Source organism: Agelaius phoeniceus, chromosome 6, assembly GCF_051311805.1.
Source record: "Agelaius phoeniceus isolate bAgePho1 chromosome 6, bAgePho1.hap1, whole genome shotgun sequence".
Taxonomy (NCBI): domain Eukaryota; kingdom Metazoa; phylum Chordata; class Aves; order Passeriformes; family Icteridae; genus Agelaius; species Agelaius phoeniceus.
In genome coordinates this window covers 16150593-16175622 of record NC_135270.1, presented here as the reverse complement: position 1 = coordinate 16175622, position 25030 = coordinate 16150593, and the positions used below count along the sequence as shown (strand labels likewise).

Genomic DNA, 25030 nt, shown 5'->3' with positions numbered 1-25030 from the left:
TGCTCCCAGCAGGCCTCTATCATCAACGGTTTTAAAAGATGTTTCTTATTTATTTTTTAACCATGATAATTCTATTGCTTTGGGGAACAGAGGTGCTTGACAATTTTGGTTGCTCCATCCTATTCCCCTATTCATGTATGTACACGAGCACACCAGGAGGTGGCACAGCTCTGTTGTACAAAACTCCAAGGCATTGGCTTAATTCCCATCAGCTCCAGTCAACAGTGCCAAACGCATCCATAAGCAAAGGTGGGTTTGTCTGGAGTTTAACTTTTCCCTCCTTGCCCCTCACTGGCAGCATTTTTTTATCTACAAAAAGCCACTGAGCTGGTGCCTGGCTTGATCTCTGTTGGAGCCAATGACCTCAGTAGTATCTGGGAGCCTTTCTGGCACACACAGAGATATTTTCCCAAGTACAGGAGAAGTGCCCAGGTCAGGCCCAGCCTGTGTGCTGCTTACTGGGAGAGCAGGTCGGCATGGTAGTAGTAGTCGGAGAGCTTGTTAAGGAAGGAGCGCGGCTCCAGGATGAAGGTGGGCAGCACCACCCGGGACAGGTCCATGCCAGGCCGCAGCTGCTTCAGCAGGATCCACATTAGGCTCTTGTTCTCCTCAGAGACCGTTTCTGTCTGAGACGACTCCCCTGTCTACAGAGGCAAAGGGAACTTCAGGGCAGGAACAGAACAGTAAAACCATTCCCTGTGGGTGCATTTCTCCAGGGTCCAAGCTGAGCTGTGACCACCGGGCCCTGGCACAAGGGTGAGCACTCACCTACACCACTGCAGAGAGACATCAGCCATGTCTCAGTAGAAATGAACCCCCAAAGCAATCAAGTGAGTGGAGCAGAAAGCCCTGGGTGTCTGAGAAGGCTGGCACGAGGCAGTGAGCACTGCTCTGCTGCACTCCTTCCTGAGGCACTGCCTCCACACCCCAGGGCTGTCAGGGGCCAGCATGGACCACCATTAGCCAAGGGCACTCTGCACTGCAGGCCCTCAGGAGGGGTGGACATGCCCAGAGCTGTCACAGCATCCCTGTGGCCTGGGGGATGCAAAGAGGCAGCTCCTCTCAGCCCCATTCTCCAAAAACAAGAAATTATAAGATTGACTAGGATAGATGTAGAAAAATGCAGGTGGTAAACAAGTAATCAACAGGGAACAGAAGCAGTCCTGCAACTTCTAGACAAGACAAACTGGTGTCTCAATATGGCAAGGGCCCCACTGCCAGGTGAGAGGCACAAAAACCCCAGCACCTGCCTGTGCTGCTCAGAGCCCTTTGCAGCAGAAGTGAAGGTAAAAAAAGCCAGGGGTTATGCTGTGGTTTCAGGCCTGTGTAGTTCCTATGCATTCAATGGGTTTACAAGATGTGCAACATGCCTCTCACACCACTAGAGAAGGTAAATTAAATTTTCAAACTAAATTACATTTTAATGGACCCTAGGCATCATAATTTAACAGTGAAAGAGAATACTTGAGCTTTCTACTGATTTTAGGCAAGAGATTTCTATGAGAAAAAGGACACAGATTTACTTTTGGAATGGACTTTGGTTTGGGAGAGGGCATAGCACAGCACAACAGGATTTTCAGGTGGTATAAATCACTAAACATTCTTTTTCACTACCTGAGCATTGCCTCCATGTTGCCTCCCAATCAGCTCTACGGTCACACCAAGTTTACCAGTCCTACAGGGCTTGCAGGCTGAGGGAATTTCAAACTGAGGAACAACAAAGCTCTGCTACTTTGCTGCTTTTCAGCTTTTGTACAATTCTTCTTTTGAAAGTCTGATGCAATGCACACCTTGCACCTCCAAGGAGAAATGGAATACCACAGCATCACCTAGGGCTCACAATGCAGAGGTCTGTCAGAACTCTCATTATTTATCCAGGTTCTCAAGTGCTCATCTACTGCCAATATAAATTAATGCCATGTTGAAATTGCTGGACAAAGTGTTACTCACAATGAATCACTGCACACAGGATGGACATAAATAGAAAGAGAAAAAGATGCAGGAAGATGTGAACAACCTCAAATAATAACCCTTTTTAGAACTTGTTTAAACTACAAGCCTGGAAAAAATGTGGGTGGTTTTTTTGGTTTTTCTTTTTTTTCTATTATCAATCTACCTACTAAAGTTCCTATTATGTATTCTAGACCAACTTTTGCAATCTCAAAGTTCTTCTGACACCTGTCTCTGCCTTCACATTCCATTTGCAAACAAGGCAAAACTGGAATGCCAAACACCTTCCAAGAGCCCAGTGAGGCACCTACCCATGTGCACGCCTTTAAAATGAGCCCTCACAGCCAAGCTGAAAATGCAACAGTGCCAGTCTGTGACCTTTGTGCTGCCACACCCAAATTGCACACACAGGCTGAGGGCAGTTTCAGTTTAAGATGAAGACTGACATTACTCCTGGCATGTGTTTACCTTGCTACATCTCCACCCAGGGGAGTTACATCATTGCACAAAACCCATTTTTCTCTACGTTCCTTTCATCAGTGAGTTGAGACTCAACAACCAGTCCTACCTGCACGGCCCAGGTGATGACAGCCCCAGGCCCACCTCCTGAAGAAATCTTACAAAACACCCACGGCAATTCTTTTTGGAAGCCCACTGGATGCTGCCTGTGCCTGAGCAGACACACTACAGAGAGACTTATTTAATGCCATACTAAGTGTCACTCTCCAACAGAAATGCAATCTTTTTCACTTGGTTTGTAGCACATTTTTTTCTTATTTTAATGTAAAACTGCAGAGATCTCTCTCTTTCTCTCACACACCCACTACACACATCAGTGTAGCCTGTAATGTTTGTTCAAACACCAAAATACCAGCCTGCCCTACCACCACTTCTAGGGCAAGTTTGTCATGTGAAGAAAGGTCATTCCAGAATAAGCAGCTGACAGAAATTGTTTGCTTTCATTTTGCTGCTGCGTAGTTACTCATCTATATTCAAAATCTCCTGTTTGAACACAGTTGCCATTTGTCTGCAAGAGGATTTGAGGGAAAAAAGTGCACTGAAGAGAAGCTAGGTGTAATTAGGATATATTTGACTATATATTTTTTGTCAATATTAGTACTACACTTTCAGGAGAACATTGAAAGAAAAGTGTAAGAGGCTGGTGAAGGCTCTGGAGCACAAGTCCTGTAAGGAGCAGCTGAGGGAACTTGGGTGGTTTAGCCTGAAGAAAACAAGGTTGAGGGAAGATTGTATCACTCTCTAGAACTACCTGAAAGGAGGTTGCAGAGAGGTGAGTGTTGGTGTCTTCTCCAGGTAACAAGTGATAGGAGAAGAGGAAGTGGCCTCAAGCTATGTCAGGGCAAGTTTAGATTGGATATTAGCAAAACTTTTTCACTAAAAGGATTGTCTGGCATAGGAACAGGCCTGGAACAGATGGTGATGGAGTCACCATCCCTGGAGGCACTTAAAAGCCATGTTGATGTGGTGCTGAGGGACATGATTTAGCAGTGGACTTGGCAGTGCTGAGTTAATAACTGGACTTGGTTAAGGATCTTTTCTAATGTAAATTGTTCTACAATTCTGTGACTCTAAGAAAAAAACAGCTTCCCAGCAGTGTCTTTCTTTGATGCACCAACAAGACCTCAGCTTCCTTATTCAAAGCAGCAGGCAAGCAAGTGTTCAGAGCAGAGCTCCTCTGCTGCCTGCTCAGACTGATTCTCACACAGCACACTTGGCTGCCCCAGCTCTCTACCACTGCCTTCCTCAGAGGTGTCACAATGACATCAGCTAGCAAGGCTCTTATGTGGAAAAGAAATGCATCCTCCTGCTGTTAAATGTCATGAGAAATGGCTTTCAGATAAGCAACTGGCATTTAGCAATCAAGTGGCTCAAATGCTCCATTCAGACACAAAAAATAGGATGTTCCATGCATAATAAAAAAAAGGGAAGTGTCATATTTTGTATCACACAAGGACTGAGTGCCCTAATTGGCCAGGACACATGCCCAGGATAATAATCCCCCCTCCTGCTGGCTCCATGAATGTGCCAATGCTGTGCAGATCTTTAATGCAATAACTGGTTAAAGGAATCACTCATGCTGGAAACATGCTACCAAAGCACAGTAGCAGAGCTACTGTTCATAATGCAGAATTATTAAAGAACATAACACCATGTAATTTAGCAGAAAACTGTGCTTTGCTTTGTCTGTAAAATACCAGAACTCATTAAGTTGGCTGTTACCTGCCACACAGCTAAAAGGCTGAAGGACAAATACTATGAACAGACATTTTAACAGGAACAGGCAGCAATCAAGATTTTTGTTTTCTTACCTCTCCAAATTCTTCATAGACTTGTTCAATATAAGTGGTCCCCTTCCTCCCTGGAGAGAGCTCTCCCTGTATCTCTGACTGATCACTCTCACTTTCATTTGTCTTGCGGCTGTTCTCCTGTGCTTCATTCTCTGACTCCTCTATGTTGTCTCTCTCGGACTTGTCCGAAAAAGCATCATTTTCCAAGTGGTGGTTGTTCTCCAGGGTTGATTCATTCAACCTGCAACACACAGTTCATTGCTTGCTTCAGTTTGAATTACAAAGCCATATTCCTTAAGGCTTTTAAAACACAGTAAAAACACTCCCAGGACTCAGAATAGGGTGTGCAGACCAGGACAGTCTCAGATTGATTGAGACTCATTGATTTCCTGAATAACAAAGGTTTTATCCCAGAAAGAATGAGAGATTTTACATCATAATTTTTCCCTCCAAACTGCACTTTTCAAAAGGTGTCAGTTCCATTTACCCATTCTTACACAGCTCTGCTGCTGGCTCTGGATGGGAGCCCACAGACCAGAGGGATACAGAGCAAGTGCACTCCAACAACTATACACTGCTGATAAGAGAACTGAAGTACCCATCAGGAGAGATTTTTCCCTTTACAGAAATCAGTGGATTGCAGCACATACAAGAAATATGACATTACGAGATACATTTTCTTTTCAGTGCTATTGCTATTTTATTTCAATGGAGGGTGGTCCTAAGTCAGCCCTACACTAGAAAAGACAAATTTAAAAACTAATAGAAGCAAGTATTTTCTCACACACATACCCCTCCCTCATCCATTCCTTCCTCTGGGGGAATGTGCTTCCCCCCTACATGATGCTGTGTGGAAGAACAGAGTTGAAAGCATGGAGTGGACAACTGCATGTGAGAAGAACTCCCAAGTTATAACAGCATCTAAGGGAAAGCATGGAAGGTGTAACAAGTATCATGCTCAGTGATCCAGACTTCAGAGAATGCAAAAATTCTCTCTCAAGTAACCTATAGCATCTCCACTTGAAAAAGCAGATGCAGTTCATATGACAGATGGTGAACCTGATTGCACAGGCCAGAGGTCAGGTGCTGAAAAGTATTCACTAAATGCACTTTTTTCAAGTGGTATTTATCATGGGAAACAGTTTTCCTTATTCATATATGTCTGCAGACACTTTACCTCTTCCATGGCCTGGCCTACTCCCACTAGCTGAGCTTCTCAGCTGGTCCTTCCTCTGAAAATTTCTTAACTGAGATCTCATGAAAAATTGCTCTTCAATAGAGCAATTAAAAAAAAAAAAAGATTTCCAGTTATACAAGGGGTTTCAGAGGATCTAAACAGGCCCTGGATCTTAAAGAGTTTTGTAGCTTCCTGTAGGCTGTCTTCCTCTCCAAGATTTCTCAGTACATGGGAATGTTCTGTCAAGCATCAAGCTTCTCTATGATGGGCATTTTCTCAGGCCATTCTGGCCATGTTCCAATTTTTACTAAGGATGAATGCTGAAAGTTCCCACCCTTGCTCTTTTCCCCACTTTTGTTATCTTCTATTTTAAAAAGTTAATTAGTCATTGCTAGGTAGAGCCCTGTTAAATTAAAAAAAAAAAAAAAGGCAACAGAAGAATCAAAACTCAGAACTGGCATCAGCTTTTCAGAAGATCTCAACTTCCAACTATGCATTGAAATAAGCTCATGATTTTTAACTTGCCAAGCAAGCCACATTGTGACAGCCACAGCTCAATTTCTGGCAGAGCCCAGTTTCTAGAGTTCTTTTGGAAGTGTCATCTTACAGCTTTCTGTGCCTTTAGAAAATCTTTCTTTTAATTCCCTTTGTAAATATATGTATGTCTGCATACATATACATATCTACAGTGTTTATATATACAAACCACAAGGTTTTTTAACTGATAGTTGCACTGTATAATAAAACTGAGATCATTAATCAGAGTCAATGACCAGCACTAATAATTTGCTATCAGACATTATGTGTCTTCATTGTTCTAGTGCCAGGATGTTAATTCTCTTTTTTAGCCAGCAGGCAGCAAATGTAATGACTGATAACCAAACACACTGGAGACACAGATTACACACACATGAATTTAAAATAGTAAAGCAGAAGAAAGATGAGGAGAGAGCTGTCTGGAGATATTATCCATGATTCCTCACCACAGTTGTTTTCTGGATGTTATATCCAGGAAATTATTTGGTTTTGATCATTTAAATACCTAATTTAGTTCTTAATTTTTCAATGATCAGGGAAACATGTGAGTGTTGACTGTGGTTGCTTTGCTCCCTAGACCCAATGAAAATCTTCTCCATGGGGGAAAAATACTTGAAAGAACAGTTCATTATAAGGCTTTTAGTTCATGCTGAGATGCAGCACTTGTTTCTATTTCACATTTGTAAGAAGAGCAAGTTTTCCAGTGTCACCTGCCTCACATTTGGGAAGTATTTGACGTTTAATGGAGTAAATTACTATTTTCTTAGTTTTCTCTCACCACCACCACCACCCACCCCAGTATTTTTTAAGATTTCAGATTTAGTCCAAGAGGGAAATCAGATTCATATTAAATTCCACTGAACTGTGCACTGATTACCCACCACCACAAACCAGGCAAGACTTAATACATCCAGAGCCACAGAGCCACTCTGGGGAACCAAAAGGAAAACAGATGCTTCTCATTCTGAAGATCAAACATGAGATGCTGAAGTGCACCTGGGTTCTTTCTCCAAAGAGAATCACCACTGAATATATGTGATGTGCTACAAACAAATGCCATGCCATGAGCTTGGCCAATTAATCAATGTAAAGACTTCCCAGGGGCTTCCAATGAGATTTGGACCAGAATCCAAAAGCTGGGGGGGAAAATGACTATGCTAAAAGTCAGCACTGGATTTCCACCAAGAACATGGGTAACCTGGCACTTTTCATGGCTAATTTACTGTTCTCTTACAGTGCTTTATTCTCTAAGTGGCATTCCTGGAAATATCAGTTGGTGACCAGTACTTTGGGTTTGATACTGCTCTTCTACACGAAGCAAAGAAAAAAAATTGGCTTTTGCAAAGAAGTAACCAGCCAGACTCCTGGGGCTGCTGGAGATGAGATATGGAAGCCACAAGAAATACAACTTCATATTAGAAGAAGAGTGCCTGGTGCCCTAAAAGTCTCTTTTCTAAAAGCACTGATTTACACAGTACTTAAGGCTTTGATTCACTCACACAGTTCTCTCTCTCATTTTTATATGTCACTAAAGACATGGATTTTAAAATCACTGTATAATCTTGATTTGTTTCCCAGCAGGAAAGGAGCAAAGCAGCCAGCAGACAAATGCAACTTTGGCTCAAAAGAAAATCTGCTTTTGCCAGCTCCCAAGGGGGTTTTGTTCTCCCCATAATATCCATCATCTTCCCTTTCTTTTTCTGTTCTTGACAGAGTAGTTTGGCTAATTTGAACATAGAGTTAAATGTAATTAACTGGCCCCCTAACAACTGCATGCCAATTTAATTGGTAAGATTCCCTGTAGGGAAAGCATTTAATTAGAATGATTGAATCCCTGTGAGGAAGCCACTGTCACTGGCAAACCAAAATGACTTTGCTCAGCACTTGCACAGTTTGGGTTTTGCATTCTCCCTTATTTAAATGTTCTTCATTCCTTCAGGGATGACAGCAAGTCATCCTCCTGTCCTGCAACCCTCAAACTCCCCATGGCTTTAAGCACTGGGGAGTTTGGGTACACTTTCCCAACGAGGTAGGACTCAGAAAGGAGAGGGTACTGTCCAGATGACCACATGCTGAATGCCCAGCTTGAACCAGACTCAGCTAAAATTTGAGCCTGTAAGAAATATCTGATTGCAACTGTGGGTACTCTGTCCTGCTGAAAACTCTGCCATGTGTGTTGCTACTACTGAGTCCCATGTTTCAAGGGGACTTTTAATGTTGGACAACTAAGAGGTGAAATAGAGGCATCACTTAAGCATCATTCACACATCACATTCTGAAGAAATACTTTACTACAGTTTTAACCCTATCTTCTGTATCAGTTTATAGTAGCCATGGGTTTGCCTAAATATTCTCAGTGCCACAGGCTCCATTTTAATATTATGTATATTTCTGTACACATATCCATCAGCCAAAAAACAAGTCTACTGCATTCTTGAATTCATTATCCCAGTGAGCACAGAGACTTCCAGACATAATGAAAGTATTATGAAAGAAGCCCATGAGCACAAGTACTAGGGCACATGATGTGGTAAGATATTAGATTTCCTTTTCTTCTCCCACTGCTTTTCAGTAAAGCTCTCTTCAAACTCTAGGTAAAAACCTGAACAGCAGCAGGACTGGAGAACACATGCTGCAATTACCAGAACCTATCAGGGCAAAGGGCAGACTGAAATGATGCCACCCCTTAAGTCCCATGGGGCCAGAGGTACCTAAACACTCTGAAGAGGACTCAGACTCCTGCTGTTGTTATAACAGAGACCAAGAAAGCCTCTTAATGGTGAGGTCCTGCTTTGCAAGGCATCATCTTTGCAGACTGCAAGAATTGCTACCCTAGAAACTGCATAACTGATGGTGCATCGCTGTGAACTCTGAAAGTCAAATTCCAATCAGCAGAACTAGAAATAGACACTACCTCTCCCAGTTCTCACTCCAAAGGCCAAATGTCTATACCAGGAGGATTCTTGAAGTTGCTTACTCAGCTATAAGCAACAGAAAGGCCTGGGGCGTTTTAATGTGTACAGAGCTTTGATGTTCCAAAATGCAGCAGTAATACTAGGAATATGAATAGAATGGAGGCTGTGGGGACTTCTTTCCCCTTACGTAAAAATTTGTCTGATTCACTGAGGAAGGAACTGGACACCCCTCAAAACCCCTGCAGAGAGAGAAAGTAATTATAAAACTAAGGATGCAGTGTGTGCACTCTGCTGACTATAACACAGTATTACTAGGGAAGAGTACACATTATTAAAAAATAGATCAGACTCAGAGCCATATGTGCTAGCAACACACAGACATTGTTAGTGACTGTGTCTGTGTAACTACAGCAGCTAGATTCTGCAATCTTTACTCAGGCAAGCCATTTTTCATGCTGGCATCCCCAGATACCATTTTGGCCCAAGCAGGGGACAGAAGAAAGTTGTTTATGTACAAACAAACACAGCTGAGATTTCCCCCAGCCCGTGTGTTCAAACATTAGGTAGCAACACCCAGCCCATATATTAGTGAGGGATGCAGCAGCAGAACACACAGGCTGGTTTTTGAACAGATTTCCTCAGTGGACTCTGGCTAGATTACACTCAAGTTTGAGCCATGTGCCACCTCTCTGTGCATCAAGGAGTAACAGCCCCATCTTACTGGAAGAACTCCTGGTCTGACATAGCACTGGTGTGCAAGAGGTGGTTGAGCCCTGCATGTGCAGAGTCACTCGAGCAGTTCACGTCTCCATCCTTTCCCTGCTTGGAGGCACCGAGCCTGAAGAGGCTGGAGCAACGCAGGGCAAGCTCCAGAGCATCCAGCCAGCATCGGCCTGTGAAAACAAAAGGAGTTACTGAAGCACAGCAGAGTGAATAACACAATTCATGCACTGCTTCTCAAAAGCTTCTTGCCTGGGAGTAAAGCTCATTATCATTATAATTCAGGAAGTCACTGGGTACAATATATTTTTCATACATATGATCCCTAGGTTATCTTGCCAGGAATGGTGTGTTTTAGCAGCTGCATGAGTAACACATCTGCATGGGTGATACAGTGGGAAGCTCACCCCAACTCCCTCTTCCCTAGTAACATCCCCTTCTGATCTCCCACAACTTGTTCACATCCCATTGCCCCTTTCTGATTTAGTCTGAGATGCAGGAAATCTGTGTGGGTACAGTGCTTACACACCACTCAGCATCTCCTGTTTGCAAGTAATACACCCCCCAAAACACATTCACCCCTTGGCATCCCCACCTCATGCACTTCCCAATGGCAGGGAGATGCCAGGGCACTGAGCTCTGTGGGAGAGATCCCTGCTTACCCTGGGATCACTGAACCACAGCCTGCTCAGGGGTCCCATGCTGGCTGTAGTGCTGCACCACCATTCCAATCAAGATCCAGGATGGTCAATATGTGACAGAGTGATTGAGACTAGAGGAAATTGTCAGGCTGTTTATTTTCCCTCTTTTTCTGCATTTTAAATTTATTTTTCCATTCCTTCTCTCTGCCTGGTCCATCAGATAATCTCTGTGGGGCATCATTTTTTCTTATCTTGCTGCAAAAAAATCTTTACCTGACGGGTCCATTTTGGAGAACTGTAAGCATGGCACAGAGCCAAGACAAACTGCAGCTCCTGTGCACAGCCACACTGGATTTCCTTATGGCCTGCACAGGTCCCACAGACAGACAGCAAATGAAAAGCACAGGAATCCAAGCTGCCCCTCGGCTCTTTTTGCAATGATCCATACAAGGCTACAAAGCTGTGTGTTAAAGCCCAACTACCACAGTGCTGGAGCTGCTGTACTCCTGGAAGCACCTGAAAATAGCCTGGTTCTGTAGTGCAGTCATTAATGAGGCCAGGACACCTGCAAATTAGCTGAACATTCGAGAATTGAAGCAGCACGGGAGTTATCCTCTAATTTCAAGCTTGTAAAATAGAACTCTTCATTACACTTCTCAGAATACATTTCACAATAATTAGAAGCTGATTGAGAGGCAGTGAAGGAAACAAAGGATTTTTCTCTAGCAATGGCAAGTGCTGCAAACAGGGTTTCCCTGGACTGTATTCACTCCTGGTCCCATTTGGCAAAATTTTCATTAAATTCTTTTCTATCACACAGTATCAAGCACATGCATAAATCTCACTGGGATCCTGCTGCTCTCCTGGGCAGAATTCCCATCAACTTCAACATTACCAAAATTTGGCTCTATAAGACAAATGACAGCTCAAAAAAAAAATCTAGAACATGCATATAAAGAAATATTTACAAATTTGAGTGGCTTTCAATGCTTGCTTTCATACAAAGCTGCAACCACTAAAATAAAAACATCTCAAATTTTTGAAGAATTGCACTTGAACAGTTAGCCATGAACACTGCAGAGCCCCAGTCATTTATTCTAATTTTATCCAATAAATTCCATCAGCATCCGCTTATGATTTAATAATAACATCACAAATAATGGTTAATAAAAGATTAGAAAGTTTGAATGCTGTTGGAATTGATTTCACACTATTTTGTATTTAACAAATATTCATGCATTAAGGCTTTACAGGCAGAGATTTATGCCGTTCTCACCATGTGGAGGATTTGCATGGATAACCCATTAGAGTTAATGGCTGCACAAATCCACCTCCTCCCACATATTCCTTGTCCCCCAAACCCACCACTATGCAAATCTGTTTCAGGCTGTGCCTCACAAGGGAGTACACTCCTGCTCAGGCTCCCCGCCTTGACTCTCCTCTGCTTTTAAAATTGCTTTGCTTTTCCAGTTCCGCAGAGTGAGAACTCTGTGATTTGACATTTGGAAATGCTGCATATGTCAAGATATTTTTGTATTAAATAGGCTGTTAAAGTCAGGTGCTTTGACAGGTAGGTTGATTTGTAGCAGCATGAGCCCTGTGAGGCAGCACCGAGGTCATCTCAGCGCTCTGCAGCTCTCAGGTACACTCATTATCCTGTGATGGCTGAGGCAAGGGTGGCCCCAAGTCTCCCTCAGACATCCCCCAGCCTGGGGATGTAGACAGAGCAGCCCATGCTGGCCATGACCCATGGGCAGCTCTTTTACCCTCACCCCACTGCCAAAGGTGTTCACCGGTGCTGCCATGACCTTACAGGCTTGGTCAAAAATTTGGGGGTTCACTACATCACCAGAAGAAATTTCTACACAATACATCCAGGGTTTCCAACTCTTCAGATAACTCCCTGGAAGGTGTTATGAGAAACCTGAATCTTTTCTGAAGCCTTATTCAAGGAGCTTAAATGAAAAAAAAAAAAAAACCCAAACCATTAAATATTCATTTTAATAGTCCCAGGCAGATACACAAAGCTTTAGAGGAACTTGCTGTGCATCAGCAGTCAGCATTCTTTGTGCCCTGCAGCACATAGAAATGGCATCAGTGTACACCCTTGTTTTCATTTCTAACAGAAACTGAACCGAAGGGATGCAGAGCATCCCCAAGCCCAGAAATGGGCCTTCAGCCATCAGGTGGTGCTGTGAATTCAAACAAACACATACCACTAACCCAGATGGAAAACACGGGCTTACCTCTGCAAATAAAAAGGTTACATTCTCTGCAAGTCAATGGTGTGTTAATTGCAGCATAAAACCATAAAATTATACTCTCTCAATTACAGGGATTGCACACAAGATAAACCTGTTTCCTTGCTAAAGGCCTATATGAAATGTTTTTACATCTGAGTGACCCTTCTATTGAGCTCTATTCTTCTGGATTGTGGAGATGATACAAAAATGCTAGCATTTGGATTACTTAATTGCTTACCTGACAACTCTACTCACTCCCTCAGGGACTGCAGAAGGGGAGAAATGAATGTGGTCACATAATTAAAGGCTGTCATCTACAGTGATGGTACTGCATGAAGGCTTCATGGCTACCTTAATTCTCACATCTTCTAATTTTGAGTGGGTGACTCAAATAGGGCTTTTTTGTATACAGGGTAATTAGATCAGAAAATAATGTAAGATGTGGGTTCCTTCAGAAAGAAAGGGCAGCCCAAAAGGGTGCATATGAAGGAAGCCAAAAAAAAAAGTTACAATAATATTCTTTTAGGAGGTATGAGGCTGCAATGTAAAAACTGCAATCAATTATCAGTTATAATTTTTTACAAACTGTGGCCTAAACTCAGCATATGTTTAAATTCTGAAGAAAAACCCAGAAGTATATTGTCAGCTTGTGGCAGAATCTCCCCACAAGCTTTTAAGCTCTTCTCAAATCAAATTATATAGAAACAGAGAGTTGTTTACATTGGAAAATACCTCTGAGATCATCAAGTGCAACTGCTAACCCAGGACTGCCAAGTCCACCATTACCCGTGTCCCAAAGTGCTACATCTGCATGTCTTCTAAATACCTGCAGGGATGTTGACTCAGCCACTTCCCTGGGCAGCCTGTTCCAGGGCTCATCCACTAAGCAGGTCACCTTGCCATAGAAGGAGATCAGGTTGGTCAAGCAGGACCAGGCTGGCTGGTCCTGATCCTTTGGTTTCCTGTACATGCTTTGAGGTGCAAACAGGAATCACTATGGCTCCTTGCAGGACACCTCCTGGGTCAGCAGGGCACCTCTGGCACCACGAAGAAACCTGGAGGCTGCAAGGCTGAATAGCAGCAGGCATATGCTTGCACCAATTCTTTTTTTTCACAGACAAAAGGAACTACTAAAACCAAGAGACAAAAATAATTTCTTCTCCCTCTTGGGGAAAAAAAAAAAAGTCAAAACAACAGAAGGTGCTTATGCTGCTAACCTAGACTCAGTTAAAAGAAAAACTTGACTCTGTCCTAGTCTTTGAAGAGATCTAAAAGTACAAAAATATCTCACAGGACAAAAACAGGCAGCACTGAAAACACTAAGCTATTCAGTTTTGAAATTCTTTGCACTCACCTAGAAGAACTCATAATCTGATGTGCCAAGTCTATCTGCCACGTTTTGTAGCAGCTGGTCACGGAGGATGCAGCCAATGTTCTCTCAGCACTCACCAGAAAGAAGAATCTGCTCTAGATGGAATCACACCCTTACACACAGAAATATCAGTCTGGGACTATACTTCTTCTCCACTGCATTCCTGTAGCTACAGAACACCTGGGAAGAATCTCTTGCCAATTAAGACTTCAAAAGGCTCACACTGAGCAACCACACATTCCTCCAGAGAGGCATCACTAAGGGAATATTATTCTTCTTGAATTATTAAAGTCCTCCAGCTTTGGCCTCATGCCTCACACTTAGAAGATAGATGCTTTTAAAAATCAACCTGAAGTAGACTGTCACCTGGAAACGATGAATTCTTGCTCAAGTGCACACAAATCACGAATGGTGAGAAGAGGCTGATTTGCTTCAGTCAGTGAACATTAAGGTCATCATGTTCAGCTGACTGCTTATTTTGCTGTACCACTTGGGTGCCTCCGTGCATGATTTCTCCCACTTTGGCTGTCAAGATGCAAGGATGTGAGCTCTCAATTAGCTGCAGGTGCAATTTATGCAGTGAACTTAATGAAATATTGTTGCAGAAGCCTGGATTTTAAACTACTGTGAAAGGGCCAAGGAATATGAAACACAGACATAAAGCTAAAAAGATATTCTATTTTCTCCAGAGCTGCCAAGACCCAGAGATGTATTTCATTGTTAAATTGGTTTCAAATTGCAATCTTCCCTGTGGTTCTTTGCTTTTGTGCGTGACCCTTATTTCAATAACCTAATTTCCTCCCCAGATGAGAGCATCAGTTTGGGGGGAAGGGCCTGATGCCTAGAAAAGGAACAACACTGTAATCCATCAGGATTTCCACACAACTGTATCCACATTGGGCACTGGAGGCTACCCAAAGCATACCTGAAGGAGAGGGCAGACAGAAGGAATGAAATGTAAATGTGATTTACAATTCCACTGTTAAGATTTTAATGTTGGTAATCTGCTACTTTGAATTCCATTAGTAGCAATACGCCCTGTGGCATCAGTGCCCATGGCACAGTGGAGATCCTCACTGTGAGACCTAAGCAGGTGACTTAAAATGCTTAGGACACATCAGTGTCTAAGATCTCAGGGGCAGCTCCAGAATGGTCTGGGCAGGAAGCTTGGGAAAGATTTAAACTACTAATTCTAAGTCACTCCTCAACACAAATCTGAAATGTAGACACAGTCACTGGTTCAGAAAAAGCAGTTCTTTTTTGAAACTGGTAAGAAAGAAAGACCATGCACATGTACAGGTTGAGCCCTGTAGGCTGACATGACCTTTCCAGAGGTTGATGTTTAAAACACATCAAAAAGCAGACTGCAGCTCTGGTCTGTGAATGTGAAATCTGCTGTAGCTGGGCAGTGGGTTCTGCAGATTGTCCAGAAGTCATGATCTTAAATCCTACCAACAGTCTGTCACAGATGGTACAGCAGAGGGGAAAATGGGGATTCTGAAATGCTGAGAGAAAAAGTAGGCCATGCTGATCATGATAGAGTTGCCAGGATGGCTGAACTGTACATCTAACATATGCAGCAACTCAGTATTTCCCAGCAAGTCAGAGGCCTCCACGAGTTAGTTATATTTGCCAAATGCTTTGTTGTTCATTTTCCACTACTAACATGGGAGACTGTGTTAAGAACACCACAATAAGGACACCTCCTCAGAGATGCTGTAGATTCATTCAGTATTGCCCTACGGGGAAAATGTGAAAACAGTTCAAATATACACAAGGGCCAAAATCCCACCTGCCCCATTTGTCTCAGCTGGCTTAGCTCATTTTACCTCAATCTCCTGTCTCTCCTGCATCCTCTAGGTTTGTCCAGTGTGTTAAAGAAATGAAACTCAGGGACACCCTTTTGGACATGCCTCTTTACAACAGGTGAAGCAATGTAACAGTCTAAAACCATTTCAGTCCTGTCTTCTGAGCTTAAAATCAAACCATATAAACTGCAAAGTACAAGCCTTAATCTCCTGCAGTTTATACAGAATTCTTTACATGTAGCAGTTTCTCCTCCTTGTGTCTTTGTCTGCACGTTTTACATGACCTACTGACATTAATACTGTCCCCAAGTCACTCATCTCCATGTATGACACTCATGTTTGGCCCTTTGTCAGGACATGTGTTTGGGAGGAAGCTGTTCTTCCCTCTTGTCTGGAGATTCACATCCTCCCCTTCCTACACAAAGTATGACCACTTTCCACAGCTCACTGACCTCAGCTGGGAAGTCAAATACTCTCATTCAGCTGAAAATTACACCACTCTTCATGCTAATATTTCTGGTGCAATTGAGTATCAATTTTTTTGGTGAAGTCCACTGCTAAATGGACAGATCCCAAAGTTTTGGCTTTCACGATCACCGCATCAGGCTCAGAATCTACCAGGCAAAATGTGGGTGCTCCTAGAGCAGGTGGCTCTAGGGCACTGTTGGTGCTGTTCAAGAGCTTGTATTTTGTCCTGAACCAAAGGCCCTAGTTACTTTATACATACTCATTTAGGATATTTGATTGAGAGGCACCTCAGTTCCTCCTCCTTCCCTTGATCACATTAGCTTTCCATCTAACATTAGGATCCCACTGGAGAAAAGCAGCAAAGTAAAGGAAAATCACACTAAACCGAAAGTAACTCTATTTTGATCTGCTCTGCCTCTGCATGCTTCCCAAGAATCTTGGCCAACATCTTGGCTCTCAAAATGTGACTCACTATTTTAAGCTCTTTTGACACCAGAGAAACTTAATAATTCACTGGGCAGAAAACTTCCCACAGGCATTTCAACACTGAAAATTCTCACATGCCAGGTACGGTCCCTTTTGTGCTTTTCCACCACGTGTTGTACGACCCAGACAGAGAGATCACAGCTAGAAAAGTCTTACCTCTGATGATCTCTTGGGAGCTATTGCTACCTTAGGAGCAATAACTAACTTAAGGTTAGTTAGAACAAATCTAAAGCTCTTCTACTCCATGTAACTGGCCTATGGCAGACATAATAAAAAGAGAGAGTAGAAGCTCAGCCACAGGTCTCTTTCCCAGGCCACCTCTATGGTTTAATCATTAATAATTAAACTAGTAGAAAGACAAGTGCATGGGTCTCTAAGGAAATAATATTTTATAAAATCTGGATTGACAGACAGTTGTTGAAGTTATTTGGTTGCGTAAGAACTCTGTGGGATTGTTCTGTGTATCTGTTCTGTGGGCTGTGTGTATAACCAGGGTTTGAAATGCCTCTAATTTAGCAGCTCTACCCTACAGCACTATTTTTCCCCACAAGGGATGATTGCATCAATCTATCTCTTTCTAGGCAGGTGATATTTGGAGCCAGGTTAGAATCCTGTATTCCTTTACACAAATAAGCTACAAAAGCAGACTTTTAGACTAATTTAGGAAATAGATGTGTTTCTGTGGGCCTATATAAGTTCTGCTTATTTTCATATAATTTCACTGCACTAACATCTGTGAGCAGTTTTCAATGTCATGATGGTGTCCCTCACCATGAACTGTCCTCCTTTCATTGCAGGAGGAAAATAGCACAGAAGTCTGCAATGAAGGAAGGTTTCCTCCTATTCTGTGTTATGCCAAAGGTGCATTTGCATTGTTTCATTTCCATCTCTTAGGAAAATGTAAAACCTAATCACTGGAATAGAAGGACATTACTTTCAAAGCCCATTTCACTCCACAAGAAGCCCTTATGTCCCTAAAGCTACTCTAGATGAGACCCAAAGGAACATATGAGATAGATGAGCCCCCTTAGTGGGGTAGGTGAAATATATCTGTAAAACGAACAGCCTAGGTTAATTTGCTATGAAAAAAAATTAGAGTAGTCTGAAGGTCAAATGGAATGAAAACATGGTTTTAATCTTCTTATCTACTTATAAATCACTGATATTTTACATCCTCTGAAGTAATTTATAGAGATTTTCACATAGCAAGCTGGCATGTCTGTTATATACTGACCTAAATTTACCTTCCATAATTTTGCAAATTCCCAGAATAGTGTTTTGCATGTGGAGTCACCAGCATCTGGGCCTGCTATACTGCAAACCACAGCACAAATAGTTTACAGCAAAACTCAGGTGGCTGAAAGGCACCTAGTGACAGCTCTTCAATATTACCATGCCATTTTCCCCCAACAGAGTAAGATGTAGGCAGATAAGACAATGAAGTCTCTGCTCAACTGAGGACACAGAGCCCTTTTCATATCAGTTTTGGGACTTCCACCCTTTAGTTTATACTGACTTAGTGGTTTTCCCCAATGAGAAGCCTAAGTCCTTCTTCCATACACAATGCCAGAGAGGTGGCTGTTCAGTGAGGTCAGTGAAATGTGCCAGAAGTCTGCTTGACTTATTCTGACCATTGCTAAGAGCAGTCTTTCAAGCTGGGTGAGCCACCATTTTTTCCTTTATACACTTATTTTTTTAAATATCAACCTATTTTCTTAACTAGCAGGAAGTCTGCTATCTGGAGAAAGCAAACAACCCCCAAACTTACCATCTGATTCGGAGGCTGCTCTGAAAATCAAGTAGCTGCTGGGAAGAGGCTGAGTGATCGAACCAACGTTTTCTCCCTTTGGTCCCTGGAAATGCACACAGACAGAAAGATGTAAGGTCTTTGGAAGATGCAATGGACTGTTCAATGTCTTTCCACCCTTCCCAGGCAGAGTGTGCATGTTTGTGATAGGAAAGAAGGCAGGAGCAGATGGAAAAATTTGGAGAGACTCATTAGTAGTCACGATATTGCCGCTGCAGCTCCAAGGCAGTAATGAGCTCCTATGATAATGGGGCTTGGTCTAACCTATGCTCAGCCCAAAACCTGCTATGTTTATTCTGATATGCAGGAGTGGAAAGATCTTATTGCAGTCACTTGGGACAAAATCAGTCAAACCTTTGTGCATCACCAGAAGGAATTGCTCCATGAGGTGCACGTGGAGTCTGCTGGCAGCCAGACACACTCACATGAAACACCCTTCACTCACCACCACAAAAGCAACAGAGCCACACCTTGTGCTCTGAGTGCCTCCAGCAGAGAGGCAACAGCAGCTCTCCTGGAAGTAAACAAAGGGGAAACTCCATCCTGAGTCTGTGGGAAAGGTGAAGATGGGAAAACCACAGACTGAGGACCAAAGGTTTCCCAGCAAGGGCACATTCTACTGGGTTGCAATCCTTCACCTTTAAATCCAGAGAACCCTTAGGCTGTGGTGCCTGTGGTGACAGACACTTCAGGCTTTGCTCACTTTATGCTGCCTTTCATTTAGAAGCTGTGGCAAAAAAATAAAATGTGTCTCGTAAACATCCTGCCACCATGCTTTCAGCATGACCCTCCAGAAATGATGCCCAGGGAAGCAAAGTTCATCCTGGATGAGACACTTCTTTGAGCAGAACCACAGGCTCCCTCCTTGATCTCCTCCCTGCTTCCTTCTCTTCTGAACTCCAGAAGATGCTAAGAAAAAGCAGTTCCTGTATGCAGTGAACTCACCTTCATACTCTTCATGGTATGGGCTTTGTGCCATAACCAAACAGAAATAAATAGAAATCTCTCCTCCTTCATTGCATTTTCAAAGTGACCCAGCTCATCCTCTTCCTCACTTTGTTACAAATAACATAAAAGCAGATCTTTTTTCAAATATGCAAGACACTATGTCAGAAATAAAAACATCACCAATACTCGGTGACCACTATGTCACCTGCAGGGGGGAGCAAGAGGATGCTCCAGGATGATCCAATACAGATTTCCTTGACTTTCTAGAGAATACCACACAATGCTGAAAAACTCTAGGCAGATTTTTGCAGTTTGAGTATTACTTTCCTCCCTTAGATGGACCTTTATCGTATCCAATCATATTCCTTGAAAGAAGGATTCCTCCCTCCTAGCTGGTAAGCATGGAACTGTGACTTCTATTAAAAACTGCTCCTGTACACAAGTGCTTCACAGTTAAATAGCCATTTTATCTGGATTTTTGTTTTTAAGTTATACTCAGAAAACCAAAATTTGGACAGAATTTTAAGTAGGAAAAGTAAAAAAAATTAAAGTAGTAAAAGGAAATTGTATCTGAGTGTATGAAGACGAAGTGTTAAGAAGACAACAAGCTCTAGTTAAGCTTCTTGGCTTCACATCCGCGAGGCTCCTCTGCTGCCAAGAGAAACTGGATTCCCTGTTACTTACTTTTTCTCCTCCCCTCTCCCACAGGAGGTTCACAAAATTAAGACTGTTTAAAGGCTTAATAGTCAGGACTGGCAAAGTTGAGATTTGATTTGTAAACCAGAGCAGAGCAGCTTAAGACATTACTAGTGACATTAATGCAATCAGGCATCATTCCCCATGGCAGTTTTCCTTTCAGCTGCTTGCAGCTGAGCAGGGCATTGGACAACTATTGATAACATCATTACTTGTGTTTTTAGTGCAAAAGTGGATATTTGCTCTGTTTGAGAAAAAACCCCACAACCTAACAGTACCGATACAGAGAAACAATATTAAAAAAAGGGGAAATGGGAAGGAAGTGATAACACAAGATTCTAAGAGGCATTTAGGCACATGGATGAACTCAAGAAGCAGCCAGGTCACTCTGTTAAGGAAACATATTCAACAGTAAGGCACGTTCTGGGTGGAGGGGGCCATTTCCAACAGAAAAAGCAAAGAGAGGAGGCCATGAAAATAAAGCCAACATCTGCACAGATTAAATGATGTTCTGTATCTGCACAGCAGAGATAATGATGCTTTCTGCCTCCCAGCCCTTGAGCACCATGCCAATGACCATCCCTCACTCAAAGCATTACCCCAGCTGCACCAGCACCCAGAGTCCAGCTGCAGCCCCTGTGCAGTACAACTAAGAAAGGACCACCATGTGTTCATTCCCATCTTTACATCTGATTTGAGACTCAAAAGGCATTATGAAACAGGGTGACTGGGCTTTGAAAAATGGAGAGGACTGACAGTTTTGGATAGTATGACAAGACATCTCAGAGAGCCATAAAACAAAGCTTAAAAAAAGGGGGAAAAAAATCTCCTTAACAGTACTGTGGATAACCACAAGGATGAAGATTAAACTATTGTATTCTGGAATAGAATAACAACTAGAAAAGCAGCAGTGCAAGACCATTTCTAGAACTTTTTCTTTAAAGAAATGACTCAAATTCTTACAAATCAACAAAATTCAAATTAAACATTTTCCCAGATACAGTGGGTCTCACCCCAACTTACTTATTGTTATAAATAAATGTCAGAACAGGCTGCAGATAATGAAAGCCTTCCCCCACCATGATGTTCAGCCAGCTTCTGTGCAAGCTTGAAGGGAAATACAACCTATTCCAGGACATCTTTTGGGACAGGCAGGCAAACCCTGCCAGCTGATAGCTCTACACTCCCTCTGTGCAGCAAGAGGACAGACACCCACACTCTCACACGAATTACCAGGTTGGCATCCCCCAGTCTCCTGCAGCAACCTCAGCAAATGTCTCTTCCCAGGAGCAGTGTGGGATCACACTGCCCTCAAACACTGGACAAGGAGACTCTGCAGCAGCATTTGGAGCATGCAGGGGAAGCTTTTCTTACTGCTGCTTGCACTGCTGGCTGATTTTGGGACCTTGACAGTTTTGGCCTTGCATGTACAAAGGCCTGGATGGAACCAATAGATAAAAGGTCTAATCCGTGTGCATTGCAAAGGAGTTTCAGGCTGAAACTCTCAAAAAGCCAGGGAAACAGTATAGAATAAAGAACTCTTTCCCTCAGCAATACACTTCTAAGACAGCTCTAGAACCCAGAGAGCTTTATAGGAAAAACAGTACCCTGGTGCACATATTTAGCTTTCAACTATAAGCCATGGCCTTTACATCTTATCTTGAAAGGTGCCCCAAAATCTTGTCCTGCTCTGAAGTTAAATGAATTTAACTGAAGTTAAATGCCTGCACATCAAATTTATTTGGCCAGTACTACCTATCAAAGGCCTATGGCAGTGCCTGAACTAGACATTTGTTCCAGGGCTGAACCCCAGAGTTAGCTCCAAACATCTGCTGGGCAGCCAGGCCAATATGTACAAAGATATTCAGTAATTCCCCTGAGTAAACTGCAAATCCAATGATGAGAGTGAAAGCTGGACCATCAACTCTAATCTGGATAACCTCTGAAAATTTCAGAAGCCATTTTGGGCAAGAATGAAAGGTGTTCATCCACCTCTTCTTTCTAGTATGATGGACAGTAACTTGGGCTTTTTGCTTAAGCTCAAGTGAATCTATATTCCATGAGAAACAGACTTTCTTTGCATAGTTTTACACAACCAATGTAGATCAGTCAATTTGGCTCCAGTTGCTTTAAAAAGAGGCTGTGAAATGACATAAAATAAAACAGTATTTTTAGCAGTTTCAGCCTTAAACTGTTGACAGAGTGCAGACAGCCTCTTTGACATCAAGCAGCTCACTGGTGGATTTCTTCCTGATGTGTATTTTGGTGTTTACCTTCTGGCTGAAAGCATCTATCACACACAACAATCCAGGCTGAACTCAGGTTTCAGGGAGTATCCTACTATGCAGCTCAAATATGGCTTTCTAAGTATATCTCAAGAGATGCAGGATATTACTTTGACTTTAAAATTTAAACCTCTTTGGACTTCCTCTGGTCCACAAACATTTTCAGATATATACTCCCTTCACATTTAATATATTAATTCTTATTTCCATCTTATGTTTTCTCAAGAGACACAAGAGTTAGATATACATATTTAAATGCATACACACACTGATAAAACCTCCTCTTTCTTTGGGATGCTTCATATCAAAGGAAAGGCATCCTAGTGCAACATTTCAGATCTGTCAGCAACTCTGCCTCTCAGTATTTGACTGCACTTTTGATTCTATTTTTCACTACCTCCTCTGACTGTGCTTCTCAGAAGAATTCAGTTGACCTGTCAAATCACAAAGAAGGCTTTTGTTGACAGACAGTAAATCATCAACAACCTTCTTGGATGCATGTTCTGAATTTAAAAAGCATCAAAACTCTCAAAACTGAATAAGAAGCAAGATAGCAACGAAACCTTTGAAACTTTAAGGAAAAGCAATGCATTTAGGCACAAATCAGAGCTGCTGGCAGAAATCAGCAGCTCTCACCCCTGGTTGATGAGGTTAATTTTATTTCTCTCCTCCTACCTTATTAAAAATGGAAAGGCTTTTTATAGCGATTGTAGAGCTGTGTTTAAAACTGTTCAATTAACTGCACGGATGAGCAGAAGTGTGTCTGCTTGATCTGCTCCCACAGGGCTGCTCCCTTTTGTCAGAACTCCTGATGCCATGACAAGTGCTTTCACTGCACTCTCGTGAGTCTCTCCATTTCCATTCCCTTTGCTGACTACCTTGCAGCAAGGCATCAACTCATAATGCCTTATTTACACTTGTGATGTCTCCTAGAGAATTTATATCTGCAGTAACTCTGGTTTTGTCACTGGTTTTGACAGGGAAACAAATACAAGAACATTTAAGTTTTGTCTTCAGGGTATCCAAAAGATGTGGCTCTCAGGAGGTGCTGGGATCTTCCTCTTTGCTCATATGCATTACATAATTTTGTTTTCTTTTTTTTTTTTTTTGCCTATTCTTAAAAGAAAGAAGAAAAAGGAATACAGCTCTTAAAGATTTGCAGGGAGTTATTTCAAAAAGTGTAAAAAACTATTAATAATTTTTGTTACAGGGAGATCCAGAGGTCACTGCAGGAGCCACTGTGTGTACAGGAAGGGATTGCCTCAGCCTGAAGAATAAGTCAAAATGAAGTGGAGAAAATCCCATTATTTCTATTTCAAAGATGAGACAATAAGGGCTATCTGAAGTCATGCTTTTGTGCAACAGTCAAGGCTTGAGCTGAACACTGAGTTCCAAGTCCATTGCAAACAAATCCAAACCTCAGGGGCGTTAGAAAAAAAATAAGTCAAATTATAAACCTGTTTTTTGTCACTCTGCCAACCATCTCCCTGTCTTGTGTGAAGCACTTGGTGCTTTCTGTGTCCTTGTTTTGGGGACTTTAGTTAACTGTGTCTATGCCCAACTCCTTTCAAAGATGTAGGTCATGGCTTGATATAGCTTCTAGGTATTTAACTTTTTTTCCTGCACTAACATATTTCCTTTTTCCTCAATCTATGCAGGCTTCTGTACACTGAGAATGATACATCTGTGGAACTAATCACAAGGACTATGTATCTTTGATGTCATTCAATGATCAAGCTTTGGTATCCTTAATCTTTTTATGCAGTCAATTCACCACTGCTAACAGCAACTGAATGACTAAATAATATCAGTGCTAGGCAATACCTAGGCACTACTCAGAAACTTTGGTAACCATGAAGAGGTTGTTTGACTCATCAGGATTGTTACCTTTACAGCCCAGATGGATTGATCCAAAGGATGGAAGAGTTTAAAGCAGAAGCCATCCTTTTTGGAGGGTCTCTCGATCAGCTCACAAGAATGGAGCAGAATTGTCCCAACCCACTGTCCGATCTTTGGCGTCTTATAAATAAGCAGCACTCCTGGTTTCAGGACACACCATAGTTTGGTCCAGCTCTTCAGAGTCCCCCGAATCTGGAGGGAAAAAAAAAAGTTGCATCTACATTGTTGCTTAGAAGAAATCCATCATTTATTCAATATTGATACAGTATTTCCAGTATGGTTATTCCAAGGCTGTACCATGATACACTTCCTAAGGAAAACACATGGTGTTCCCTGAACAGTCCTAGGGACCTAACAGCAAAATCCCAAAACTTGGAAATCTGGATAGCAGAATCTTGTCTTCGTATTTTTATTACTGGCTTAGTATTCTTCCTATTTTTATTACTAGCTCAGTGTTAGCAGCTTGGTTAATTTTTTAGGCAATGAGCACTGCTGGCCCATGTGAGAATGATCTGTTAATAATCACAGAGGACATGCCAATTAGAACATTGCATATAAAAATGTTATAGCTAGTCTAACTTGACTTATAAGTCATTTTAATAGTGTTCTGCAGAACACTGCTATTAATGGGTTTTGTCAAATACCCCATTTTTAAAAGTACTGTCTCCAGCTGCTTTACTTCTTTGTCGAGCTCAATGCAGCTCTCTCTTGTATAGAAAACATTAAATCTGATAAGAGTACATTAAAGATAACAGCTTTAAGAATGGAG

At 42.2% G+C, this 25030-nt stretch overlaps 1 protein-coding gene across 6 annotated transcripts in view; it reads right to left on the bottom strand.

Annotated features, from left to right (window-relative positions):
* OSBPL5 (oxysterol binding protein like 5) overlaps positions 1-25030 on the bottom strand; it is a 174126-nt gene that overhangs the window by 19082 nt on the left and 130014 nt on the right. For all 6 annotated transcript variants that reach the window (XM_054635593.2, XM_077179915.1, XM_077179914.1 and 3 more), the window contains 5 exons: positions 24250-24453; positions 18395-18479; positions 9610-9781; positions 4281-4500; positions 460-644 (listed from right to left, as the gene is read on the bottom strand). In XM_054635593.2, coding sequence (XP_054491568.1) covers positions 460-644; positions 4281-4500; positions 9610-9781; positions 18395-18479; positions 24250-24453 — 866 coding nt within the window. The remainder of the gene's footprint in view (positions 1-459; positions 645-4280; positions 4501-9609; positions 9782-18394; positions 18480-24249; positions 24454-25030) is intronic.